This window comes from Cnephaeus nilssonii (assembly GCF_951640355.1).
Source record: "Cnephaeus nilssonii genome assembly, chromosome: 4".
Classification (NCBI taxonomy): domain Eukaryota; kingdom Metazoa; phylum Chordata; class Mammalia; order Chiroptera; family Vespertilionidae; genus Cnephaeus; species Cnephaeus nilssonii.
This window is the reverse complement of record NC_137075.1, coordinates 34,944,802-34,956,972: the sequence shown is the minus strand read 5'-3', so window position 1 is coordinate 34,956,972 and position 12,171 is coordinate 34,944,802. Positions and strand designations below refer to the sequence as shown.

Here is a 12,171-nt window from a genome sequence, read left to right as displayed (position 1 = left end):
TCACAGGAGAGTTTTACCAAACATTCAAGGAAGAACTAAAACCTATCCTCCTCAGACTATTCCAAAAAATTCAAGTGGAAGGAACACTTCCAAGCTCCTTCTATGAAGCCAGCATCACCCTAATACCAAAACCAGATAAAGACAACACAATGAAAGAGAATTACAGACCAATATCCCTCATGAACATAGATGCCAAAATCCTCAACAAAATTCTAGCAAATCGGCTCCAGCAGTACATCAGAAAGATCATACACCATGACCAAGTAGGATTTATCCCAGGAATGCAAGGATGGTACAATATCCGCAAATCAATAAACGTGATACATCACATAAACAAATTGAAAGATAAAAATCACATAGTCATATCAATTGATGCAGAAAAAGCATTTGACAAAATCCAACACCCTTTCTTGATAAAAACTCTCAACAAGGTGGGAATAGATGGCTCATACCTCAATATAATAAAAGCTATATATGATAAACCCACAGCAAACATCATACTCAATGGACAAAAACTAAAAACATTTCCCCTAAGAACAGGAACAAGACAGGGATGCCCACTCTCACCACTCCTGTTTGACATAGTACTGGAAGTATTAGCCATTGCAATTAGACAAGAAGAAGAAATAAAAGGCATCCAAATTGGAAAAGAACAAGTAAAGCTGTCTTTATTTGCAGACGACATGATATTGTACATAAAAAATCCGAAAGACTCCGTCAAAAAACTAATAGACTTAATAAATGAATTCGGCAAAGTAGCAGGATACAAAATTAACGCCAAGAAATCTATGGCCTTTCTATACACCAATAGTGAACTTACAGACAGAGAGACTAAAAAGGCAATCCCATTTACCATCGCGCCAAAAAAATTAAGATACCTAGGAATAAACTTAACTAAGGAGGTAAAAGACCTATACACGGAAAACTACAGGACACTGAAAAAAGAGATAGAGGAAGACGTAAACAGATGGAAGAACATACCATGTTCATGGATTGGTAGAATCAACATCATTAAAATGTCCATACTACCCAAAGCAATCTATAGATTCAATGCACTCCCCATTAAAATACCAACGGCATATTTCACAGACCTTGAAAGAACTCTCCAAAAATTCATCTGGAATAAAAAAAGACCCCGAATAGCCACAGCAATCCTGAGAAAGAAGAATAAAGTAGGAGGGATCTCAATACCAGATTTCAAGCTGTATTACAAAGTCACTGTTCTCAAAACAGCCTGGTACTGGCACAAGAACAGACATATAGATCAATGGAACAGAATAGAGAATCCAGATATCGACCCAAACCACTATGCTCAATTAATATTTGACAAAGGAGGCATGAACATACAATGGAATAAAGACAGTCTCTTCAATAAATGGTGTTGGGAAAATTGGACAGATACATGCAAAAAAATGAAGCTTGATCACCAACTTACGCCATACACAAAAATAAACTCAAAATGGATACAGGACTTAAACATAAGACGGGAAACCATAAAAATACTAGAGCAATCCACAGGCAGCAAAATCTCAGACATATGCCAAAAGAAATTCTTCACTGACACTGCTCCTAGGGCAGTGGAAGCTAAAGAGAAAATTAACAAATGGGACTACATAAAAATAAAAAGCTTTTTCACAGCAAAAGAAACCATCAACAAAACAACAAGAAGGCCCACTACATGGGAGAACATATTTGCAAATGGCATCACTGATAAAGGTTTAATCTCCAACATCTACAGGCAGCTTATGCAACTTAATAAAAGGAAGATAAATGATCCAATAAAAAAATGGGCAACAGACCTAAATAGAATCTTTTCAAAAGAAGACAGAAGGAAGGCCAAGAGACACATGAAAACATGCTCAACGTCACTAATTATCCGAGAGATGCAAATCAAAACAACAATGCGGTACCATCTTACACCTGTCAGAATGGCTATCATCAACAAATCAACAAACGACAAGTGTTGGCGAGGATGCGGAGAAAAAGGAACCCTCGTGCACTGCTGGTGGGAATGCAGATTGGTGCAGCCACTGTGGAGAACAGTATGGAGTTTCCTCAAAAAACTGAAAATGGAACTCCCATTTGACCCAGTAATCCCACTCCTGGGAATATATCCGAAGAAACTAGAAACACCAATCAGAAAGGATATATGCACCCCTATGTTCATAGCAGCACAATTCACCATAGCTAAGATTTGGAAACAGCCTAGGTGCCCATCAGCAGATGACTGGATCAGAAAACTGTGGTACATCTACACAATGGAATACTATGCTGCCATAAAAAAGAAGGAATTCTCATCATTTGCAGCAACCTGGATGGAATTGGAGAACATTATGTTAAGTGAAATAAGTCAGTCAATGAAAGAAAAATACCACATGATCTCACTCATTTATGGATAATAAAGAACATTATAAAATTGAACAAAAAGATAGATACAGAGACAGTAAAGCATCAAACAGACTGTCAAATTACAGGGGGAAGGTTAGGGAGAGATGGGGGAGATAAGAGATCAATCAAAGGACTTGTATGCATGCATATAAGCATAACCAATGGACGCAAAACTCTGGGGGGTGAGGGCATATATGGGAGTGGGGTGGGGGGGGCAATGGCAAGATATGTACACATATAATACCTTAATAAAAAAAATTGGGGAAAAAAAAAAAAAAAAGCTCATTTCCAGGTCACTCTTATCAAGGAGCAGGGTGTGATCAACTCTGACAATGTTGTTGAGCATGGGAAATCAATCCTGTCAGGGTGTCTTACTGCAAATGCAAGGGCCACTGCCATGATGGAGTTGAGGAATTGATTGAAGTGATGTCCAAAGTTCTGGGTCTAGAAAGATTGTCTTCTTCAGGTGATGAGTAGGAAGGCAGTCCACACCTGAGCCATCTCTATCCTACAGGAGGAAAGGAAGACACAGTGAGTAGGGCATCTGCATTTATTTCCAGAGTGTTCTCTTCTTAACTATACCCCAGTCTGTTTGTACTTCACATTCTCTGTTTCTTCACCTCCCCTCATCTTCTGAGTACTCATGTGTGCTACTTATCCCACCACACTCTCCTTCCTTCTCATATGGTACATCCATCTCTACCTCCTCCTTTCTTTTATTCCCTCCCATATCGCTACCCTGACCCAGCAGGTTCTCTTGGAGATTTCTATTGATTACAGATAGACCCATCTTGTTTTGTATTGCCACCAAGTACTAATAGAATCCTCAGAGCAAGAAGAAATCATTTTTAACACCCCCTTCTATCATTAATTTTTAATAAGCTTGATATCATCACCCAAAATACATTATACCTCAACAAGAAAATGAAAGGGTTTTTTTTTTAATACATGTTTTTAGGAGTTCTTTTCCGCTCAGATACTATTTAGAAATCTAATACCCAGAATAAGGAGTATGTGTGTGTGTGTGTGTGTGTGTGTGTGTGTGTGTGTGTGAAGCTGTATGGGAACTTTGGTTAACATTTATTAATTATTTGTCTATGTAAATCAGATTTTCCCAAAGAATTGTGCATTTAGCAAAAGGTATGATTATCTAAAATAAAATTGATCTTATGTAAAGATTGCATCATTATTTGAAGACTATGCAAACAATTTTTAAATAAATTATATTCTAGGGAAGATGATAAGTCCTATCACTAAGAACTGTCATTCTACTGAGCCAGAGCACAGATCAGCACAGAAGATTATAGGATGATTTCAAGCCTCTGACACTATCTAGATTAGAGGACTGTTAGATACACTGGAAGACACCTCTCAGTCAGCAGACATCAATGTAGTGTGTAGTTTCCTCCTTGGTTACCTCTGATAAAGTCTGTTCCACTCACCTACCTTTGTTTTAACAGTCCACCAAGGGTCTATAACTTCCTACATCCAAGAGAAAACTTTGACACATGCTATGTGTCCGAAGATATCTTGGCTTTGTTCCTCACTTATACACATTATAATTTTCTATTGAGCATTGGAATGAGGGATCTCAATTCCACGTGGGTGAACATATTGCATTCTAGATATTTATATTATGCTACACAACAATGCTGCCCTGTAGGTAACTCTCACCTCCAATTTTCTAGAGATGATGTAGACTTGCATCTGTGCTCAGGACCCAAAGTGACCCAACATCAGATGTATTATGTCTGTACCATAAAGAATTTTACTGTTTTCTGGGAGAAAAGAAAAGGTAAGCTCTTGTCTGGGATCACATGGTTGGTTAATTGAAGAACTGTGAGTCAAACACTGATCTGTCTCTTTAGAAGCCCATGTACTTCTACAGAAAACCAAGCTTGTTCCTCTTATGAGAAAGTGTGAAGCAAGCAGGAGACTAAGATGGAGTAAAGGACAATACTCCATGCAGGATATACTCTGTTTTATTTTGTTTTAAATATTTTATTTTACTTACTAGTGACCCGGTGCACAAAATTTGTGCACAGATGGGGGGTTCCCTCAGCCCAGCCTGCACCCTCTCCAATCGGGGACCCCTTGGGGGATGTCCGACTGCTGGGTTAGGCCCGATCCAGGCAGTCAGACATCCCTCTCACAATCTGGGACCGCTGACTCCTAACTGCTCAACTGCCTGGTGCCTGATCACCCCAAACTGCCTCTGCCTGCCTGTCTGATTGCCCCTAACCCCTCTGCCTGCCTGCCCGATCGCCCCTAACTGCCCTCCCCTGCTGATCTGATCTTGCCCCAAACTGCTCTCCCCTGCCACCCTGATTTTGCCCCCAACTGCCTCTGTCTGCCTGATATCACCCCCAACTGCCCTCCCCTGCTGGCCTAGTTGGCCCCAACTGCCCTCCCCTGCTGGCCGGATCTTGCCCTCAACTGCCCTCCCCTGCCGGCCTGATCTCACTCCCAACTGCCCTCCCCTGCTGCCCTGGTTGCCCCTAACTGCCCTCCCCTGCTGGCCTGATCTCGCCCCCAACTGCCCTCACCTGCTGGCCTGATCTTGACCCCAACTGCCCTCCCCTGCAGACCTGGTCTCCCCCAACTGTCCTCCCCTACAGGCCTGGTCATCCCCTACAGTCCTCTCCTGCCAGCCCAGTTGCCCCCAATTGCCCTCCCCTGCTGGCCTGTTTGCCCCCAACTGCCCTCCCCTGCCAGCCTGATCACCCACAACTGCCCTCCCCTGCTGGCCATCTTGTAGCTGCCATCTTGTGGCAGCCATATTGTGGCAGCCATATTGTGGTGGCCATCTTGTGATGATGTGGGGGTGGTCATCTTGTGACAACATGGGGCAGCCATCTTGTGATGATGTGGGGGCAGTCATCTTGTGAGACATAAAGGTGTCGTGCAAGGGAGCAAGGGCCACTTAGGCTTTTATTAGTATAGACTAGAGGCCCAGCATGCAAAATTGCGCAGACCCAGACCCACTGCGTCAGCGGGACCCCAGACCTGCTGTGCGTAAATAGCTTGCCACCACGAGCCAGTGCGCCACGCGAGCTGCAAGCCCTGCCACATGAGCCACGAGTCCTACCGCACTGCATGAGCTGCAAGCCCCACCTTGCCGGTGCAGGCAGCTCATGGGCCAAGAGGAGGGACCAAAACATGCTCCCTGGACCTCCTGGTGACTGATCGTTTGGTTGTTATGGCATGTGGCATTATGGCCACTGGCCTTTTATAATATAGATTATCCCATTTATCACCTCATGCTTTTACACAACTTGGCCCTAAGCAAAAATACACATAAAATTATCACACAACACATGACAATGAGCACTTTTAAATATTTATCTGTGTACCCTCATCAATCATCTCATGTCCCACCTGCTATACTTATTTCATAACTAGAGGCCCAGTGCATGAAATTCGTGCATGGGTGGGGGTGCCTCAGCCTGGCCTGCACCCTCTCCAATCTGGGACATCCCTCTCGCAATCCAGAACCACTGGATTCTAACCACTCACCTGCCTGCCTGCCTGATTGCCCCTAACTACTCTACATGCCTGCCTGATTTCCCCTAACTGCCTCTGCTTGCTAGTCTAATCACCCCCTAATTGGTCCCCTGCTGGCCTGGTCGCCCCTAAATGGTCTCCTGCCAGCCCAGTCGACCCCTAACTGCCCCCCCTGCTGGCCTGGTTGTCCTCTAACTGCCTCCCTGCCAGCCTGGTCACCTCCTAACTGGTCCCCTGCCAGCCTGGTCACCCCCTAACTGCCCCCCTGCTGGCCTGGCTGCCCTCTAACCACCTCTGCCTTGGCCCCCACCACTGTGGCTTAGTCCAGAAGGAAGTCGGATGTCCAGAAGATGTCTGGTAAACCCGGACTAATTAGCATATTACCTTTTATTAGTATAGATATGCTCACAGCTATAGCCAGAGCTATAACTTAAAAATACTACCTTGAAAATGGTTTTCATGAAGAATAAAGGACCCAAAGACAGTAGAAAAAAATGAAGACCAAAGTCAATGATTTGGCCACATTTACAAAATTCACCACAAAGGAGAGAATAAATCACAATGGTACAGTATTCTCATTACAAAATGGTGCTCTAATTGTTTGCTAAGACAGTTCTCCAAATTTACCACTGACCTAATGGAAGATGGAATTCTTGTGATCTTTCTCTTTGCTCTGAAATCATGTGTAATACAAGATGTTATCCCTAACCAGTTTGGCTCAGTGGATAGAGCATCAGCCTGTGGACTCAAGGGTCCCAGGTTCTATTCTGGTCAAGGGCATGTACCTTGGTTGTGGGCTTATCCCCAGTAGGGAGTGTGCAGGAAGCAGCTGATTGATGTTTCTAACTCTCTATCCCTTTCCCTTCCCCTCTGTAAAAAATCAATAAAACATTTTTTTTAAATCTGTTAAAGGGCAATTTCTTCTCTTTCATTTTAGGTAAAGCTTCCTGAAAAATAGAGACTTTCCAATATAACTTGCTCTCCAACAAAGCAGGACTTGGTCAAAAAAGATGAAACCTGAGTTCTAGTTCTCATGCCTTCACCTTGGAGAGTAAGGAAAACAAACATGCCTGCTCTAGCTCATGGGAAACAGCACAGAGAGGTTAGAGCAGTACTAGATATCACATTGGCAACTTGATGATAGGATCATCCTATATAATAAAGAGGTAATATGCATATTGACCCTCACTCCATCACACCGTCACAAGATGGTTGTGCCCATAGTGGAGGCTGGATTCCCATAACGAGCCGTAATGAACAATCAGCAGGGACCTGAGGCTGCACCCCCCTGCCCACGCCTGGCAAGGTTTGATGGGGGTGGGGCCAGCTGGGTCTGGGTCTCGCGCAATTTCAAGGTGCACGCGGGTGGGCGGGGACTTCACTCTGGGTCCCACAGTGTACCCCAGACGCTGACAGGAGGAAGATTTTCATATACATTTTACTAATTTTCTTTCATCTCTGACACTTTTATTATAGAGAAAGTGCAAATAGCAATATTAAAATATTTCCTCTAATTAATTCCCTTTCAATGTGCACAAATTTTGTGCACCAGGCCACTAGTATTCTTTATAAAGATTTTTACCATATGCAATGTTCTGTGCAACATATTTTACATACACACATATATTCCACATTAAATTTCCCCTTCAAAACTGTTATGTCTCCATTATTGTTATCTGTGTTTTACAGATTAGAAGACTGAGGCACAGAGAGGAATATTAACTGGCCAACTCTTTAAATAAAGGTGTCAGAAAAAAAGTTGTGAGCTCCATCCCTAGTGAGGGGCATGTGGGAGGTGGCCGATCAGTGTGGTTCTATCTCATCATTGATGTTTCTGTCTTTCTCTCCCTCTCCCTTCCTCTCTGAAATCAATAAAAATATTTTTTAAGATGAGACTGAAAACTGGACAAGCCTATTTAAAATGTATATTCTTTGTTCAAATAATTCTTTATTGTTGGAAGTATTACATATGTTCCCCTTTTTACCCCATTGACCCTCTCCAGCTCACCCGTCTCGCACTCCCCACCCCAGGGCTTCAGCACCCTATTATCTGTGTCTATGGGGTATGCATTCAAGGTCTTTGGTTGATTCTCTCTCACACACTCACTGTCCCCCGCCTTCACTCTGAGATGTAGCACATTGTTCCATGCAAAACATATATTCTTTATCACGGTAGCACAATACTTATAGAATCATTTTATTTACAAACATGCCAACACCCAACATAATTACTTAATTTCCTGTGAGCCCTGAGAACTCAGTCAATGCCTCCATGTGCTTAAATATGCATTGGTTCAATTTCAATTGAAGGCAACTTTCCAATTTAAAAAAAAAAAAAGTTGTATGATCCCTCTTGAGACATACCTATCTATAATTCCATCTGACTTATCTTTACCCCCTCTCCAGGGAGGGGCAGTACTTCTTATCGTTGAGGAAAAGAAGAAAGCCTCATTCCTTTCCTATGCCATTCCAGACACCTGACTGTAGATGTCCAGTTCTGCTTTTGTACAATGGTCTTCAGAGAAGATGTGTAAGGACCCCTATCCAAAAGGAAAGCAGGGCGGGGCCACCTTACTGACTCCAAAAGACCAAGGAGAGCCCAGCACACCAAATGTCGTTTGATCTTAGTTAAATCTCACTCCATTCGCTGCAATTCCATTAACCTGAAACATATTAGGACAGTCCTTCAAGCGGTACCAGCAAGCAGTGTTCATTGTTCTTCCCGCACAAGATCCTACATTAAGAAAGCCACGTGCAAGAAGGCACTGTCAGTTAGCAACTCCCTATCAGCAGGATAAAGGCAGACATTGCAAGAGTACCCTGGGCTGAAGAAATTGCAAATAATCAGCTCTTGGTTTTGTACGAGGGCCCCTATTAAATGAGACATTGACTAATGCCGAGGCCATTGTTTTCAAACACTGGTTTTTACCACAAATGCAGAAGTCTTTTCCTGAAACAATACCTTAAAATGTTCCTAGATTTCAACTTGACTTAACAGGCATCATTCTGGCTATTCCTCTCAGTGGAAATATGGATCAGGTCCAATAATGTGCACTAAATTGGTCTGCAAGGGAATCTGTGCTAATGAAAAACAAAACAAAACAGAGTCTCTGAAAAGTTCCTTTTGACAAACTTACATCGAAGTTACAGTGTGTTTAAATTAACATGGGCTTATATATTTTCCTGCCTCATATAAAGTCCTCTCAAAAAGATCTTTGATATCAAACAAGATTATCTGTACTAGTCCTGGAGGCAAAGACAGACAGTTGAAATGTCCAGAGGAAAGCTATAGAGGAAAAATCGTAGGAGGTGTGCTCTGAATACAACTTTAAAGGAAAAGCATAGTTGCAAATTGGGCAGGGTGTTATGTGAGTTGCTACTCAGGACACTTGTAACAAGGCTGATAGGTCATAAAAGCATTGTCCACAGGAGCCAGGCAGGAGCCATCACTGAGTGAACAGACAGGATGTGAATCAGGAGGGAGGAGTCGGGTCAGTGGAGACCCCTGCACAATTGCTCCCTTCAACAGACTCAGTTGCTGACTCAGCTCTAATTGATCCCTTATGGTAATGGAAACTCAGTGCACGCATCAACATTTCCTGATTTTTACAAATAAGATAGACATGCAAATTTATGTGAACTCTCCCAATTTAAAAAGTTAACATCAAAAGTCCAGTATTATAAGGAACGCTGTATGTGCTGATCAGAACAGGCTTTTGACCAAATACACTCCTGTGACTGCAGTATATGCCTTTTACCTCATAATATAGACACTGGGTTACAGGTCTTACTACCTAATGTGTCTGTCAGAAACACAGAGGAGTGATTCTACATCTAATGCAATTTTATGTCTTCTTCACTTATGAAAATGATTTCCACAAAACACAAATTTTTATTAAAAAATCTGTAATAGTACCCAGCAGGCATGGCTCATTGTTTGAGTCTCAAACTATGAACCAGGAGATTATGGTTCGATTCCCGGTCAGGGCACATGCTCTGGTTTTGGACTGGATCCCCAGTGTCAGGTGTGCAGGAGGAAGCCAATCAGTGATTCTCTCTAATCATTGATGTTTTTTATCTCTCCCTACCTTTTCATTCTCTCAAAAAAAAATCAATAAAAACATCTGTAAGAGACAATAAAAAAATTAAGTGATCTAAGAAAATTGCTTCATGATAAAATTTCAGCAAGAAGAGGATTTAAGGCTGAGTGTTAATCAGCTCTGTATGGGGTCCTGACCAGGTCACCATTATGTCCCTGTTGACATAACAACATTAAGAATAAAAGTATGGCATTTCCAAACAACAGCAATGTAGAAAGGTAATAAAAAATTATATGAATTTTTCTATTGGAAGGGTATATGATTCTATTTAAGGGTTGAATATAGTTTTCTAACCTAGAAGTTCCACCAGAAATTTAACACCTTTTAGTATAAGGCCTGCCCCCCTGGGATGGCTGTCCCCTTTCTGCACAATTTCCTTTAAATGACACTACATGTTTACTTTGGGGCAGATTCTACAGAAAACTTTCCTCTGGTTGTTTTCAAGTTATAACACTTCACAGAAAGTGAACAAAAAAATCAAGTCATGTGTTAAAACAACAAACCTCAAGGACACGTAAGAAACTGCTATACACATTCAGGATTTTAAGCAGCAAGGAACTCAGAGCTCCAGGTGGCAGCACAGGGAGGTGATGAGATGGAGAACTTTGGCTGAGGGGGCACCAGGGAGATCACTCAGTGAAGGGGACCTGGGTTCCCCCTGGGAAGACAGCCCGTGGGATCCCTTTTTTCTGAGAACGAGGCCTGCCTTTCTGTACTTCAGTCCCTCAGTGCCTGAACCAAGTCAAGTTCTAAAATCTATGGCCACTCTGCAGCCAGTGGGCAGTTTTCCCCAACAGAAACCAGAGGCACTGGCAGAGCTCTGCTCTGCACAGACTCCGGCCATTAGAGTTGTACCACAGAAGTAGCAGCCAGCTGTCCTGGAGTATGTGTTGATCGGCAAAGGACAAAACAAGAGGCTCATTGCAAAACAGGGCCATGTGCCAATCTGTGGGATTCTGCACAGCTTAGACTCATACCCCTCCCGGCTCTGCTGGCCCCACCCACAGGGGCTGCTCTATATCTTCAGTCCACAGGACAGGGGAGACCAGCTGCCCCTGAGACCCAGGACCACCAGCTGGATCTGTTCTCACAGCAGCCACAGCACTGGACTGGGTAAGACAATGACCCCCTCCTGGGGTTGGGACAGGAGGACCAGGGATGGGACAGCAACTTCCAGGGGACTGAGCTTGGGTTAGTAGCCAGGACACAAGACAGACATGGGGGGGGGGGGGGGGCTGAAGGGAAAGGAAATAGGACCTTGGTGACAGCAGGGGCCCTTCAGGGTGACAGATGAAGGGGTGTGTCACAACTGGGCCGGGATGCAGGAGATGCTTCTCTTTTGACAGGAAACATGGTTCCAACACAGCGGGATTCCCAGCTTTGTCTCCTTCTGCTGCTGGGGCTCATGGGAATGGTGATCTCCTTCCATGCCCCACCTAGAGGTCTAACCAGGCTTCAGTGGTTTGAAGTTCAACACGTAAACATGACCAATGCTAATTGCACCATTGCAATGCAGCCGATTAACCGCCTTAGATATGAGGGAAGGGATGGATGCAAAGACGAAAATACTTTCATCCACACACCACTTGCTGCTGTAGTTCAGCTCTGTTCCACGACAAATATAACCTGCCGTAATGGACGTGATAGAAATTGCTATAGAAGCCGAGCTGCAGTGCATCTTACCCACTGCAAACTCACAAGACGGGCACGACCTTACAATCGGTGCCAATACCAGCAAGTACCCTATCTGAGAAACTACAGTGTTGCCTGTACCAATTCAGTTCCAGTTCATTTCGATAGAATCTACTAAGCTCTGTGCCCGCAGTCACAGCCATGGTCCCATGCCACCATCCACCCTGGATATCAGCACCAGTCCTCACCACCAGCCCACAACCCCTTTAAGCTCTGCTGCCTGAAGCTCCTGTGCACCGGCAATAAACTCCTTTGCAGAATGACCTACCAGTGTCTGTGTCTGTTTGTGCCCCTCTGCTGTCATGTAGTCACATCTGATCAAGAGAATGCTTCCCTTCCTCTCCTATGAGATCTGAGGTACATAGAGAGGCATGAGTGTAAGAGGCTCCTTGTAAAATGAAGTGACTCAGAATGTCCTCCCTCTCTGCCTCACATTGAAAACCCGAAGCTTCAACTGATCTGGGTATTTCCATCGCAAGAGGTAAAT

General features: G+C 43.6%; 1 protein-coding gene across 1 annotated transcript; it reads left to right on the top strand.

Moving 5' to 3' along the window:
- Positions 1-11,343: 11,343 nt before the first annotated feature.
- Positions 11,344-11,802, top strand: LOC307098875 (non-secretory ribonuclease-like; the record flags this gene model as incomplete). Its single annotated transcript, XM_079769998.1, has 1 exon — positions 11,344-11,802. One exon carries the CDS (start codon positions 11,344-11,346, stop codon positions 11,800-11,802), a length of 459 nt encoding a protein of 152 aa, XP_079626124.1.
- Positions 11,803-12,171: the final 369 nt, after the last annotated feature.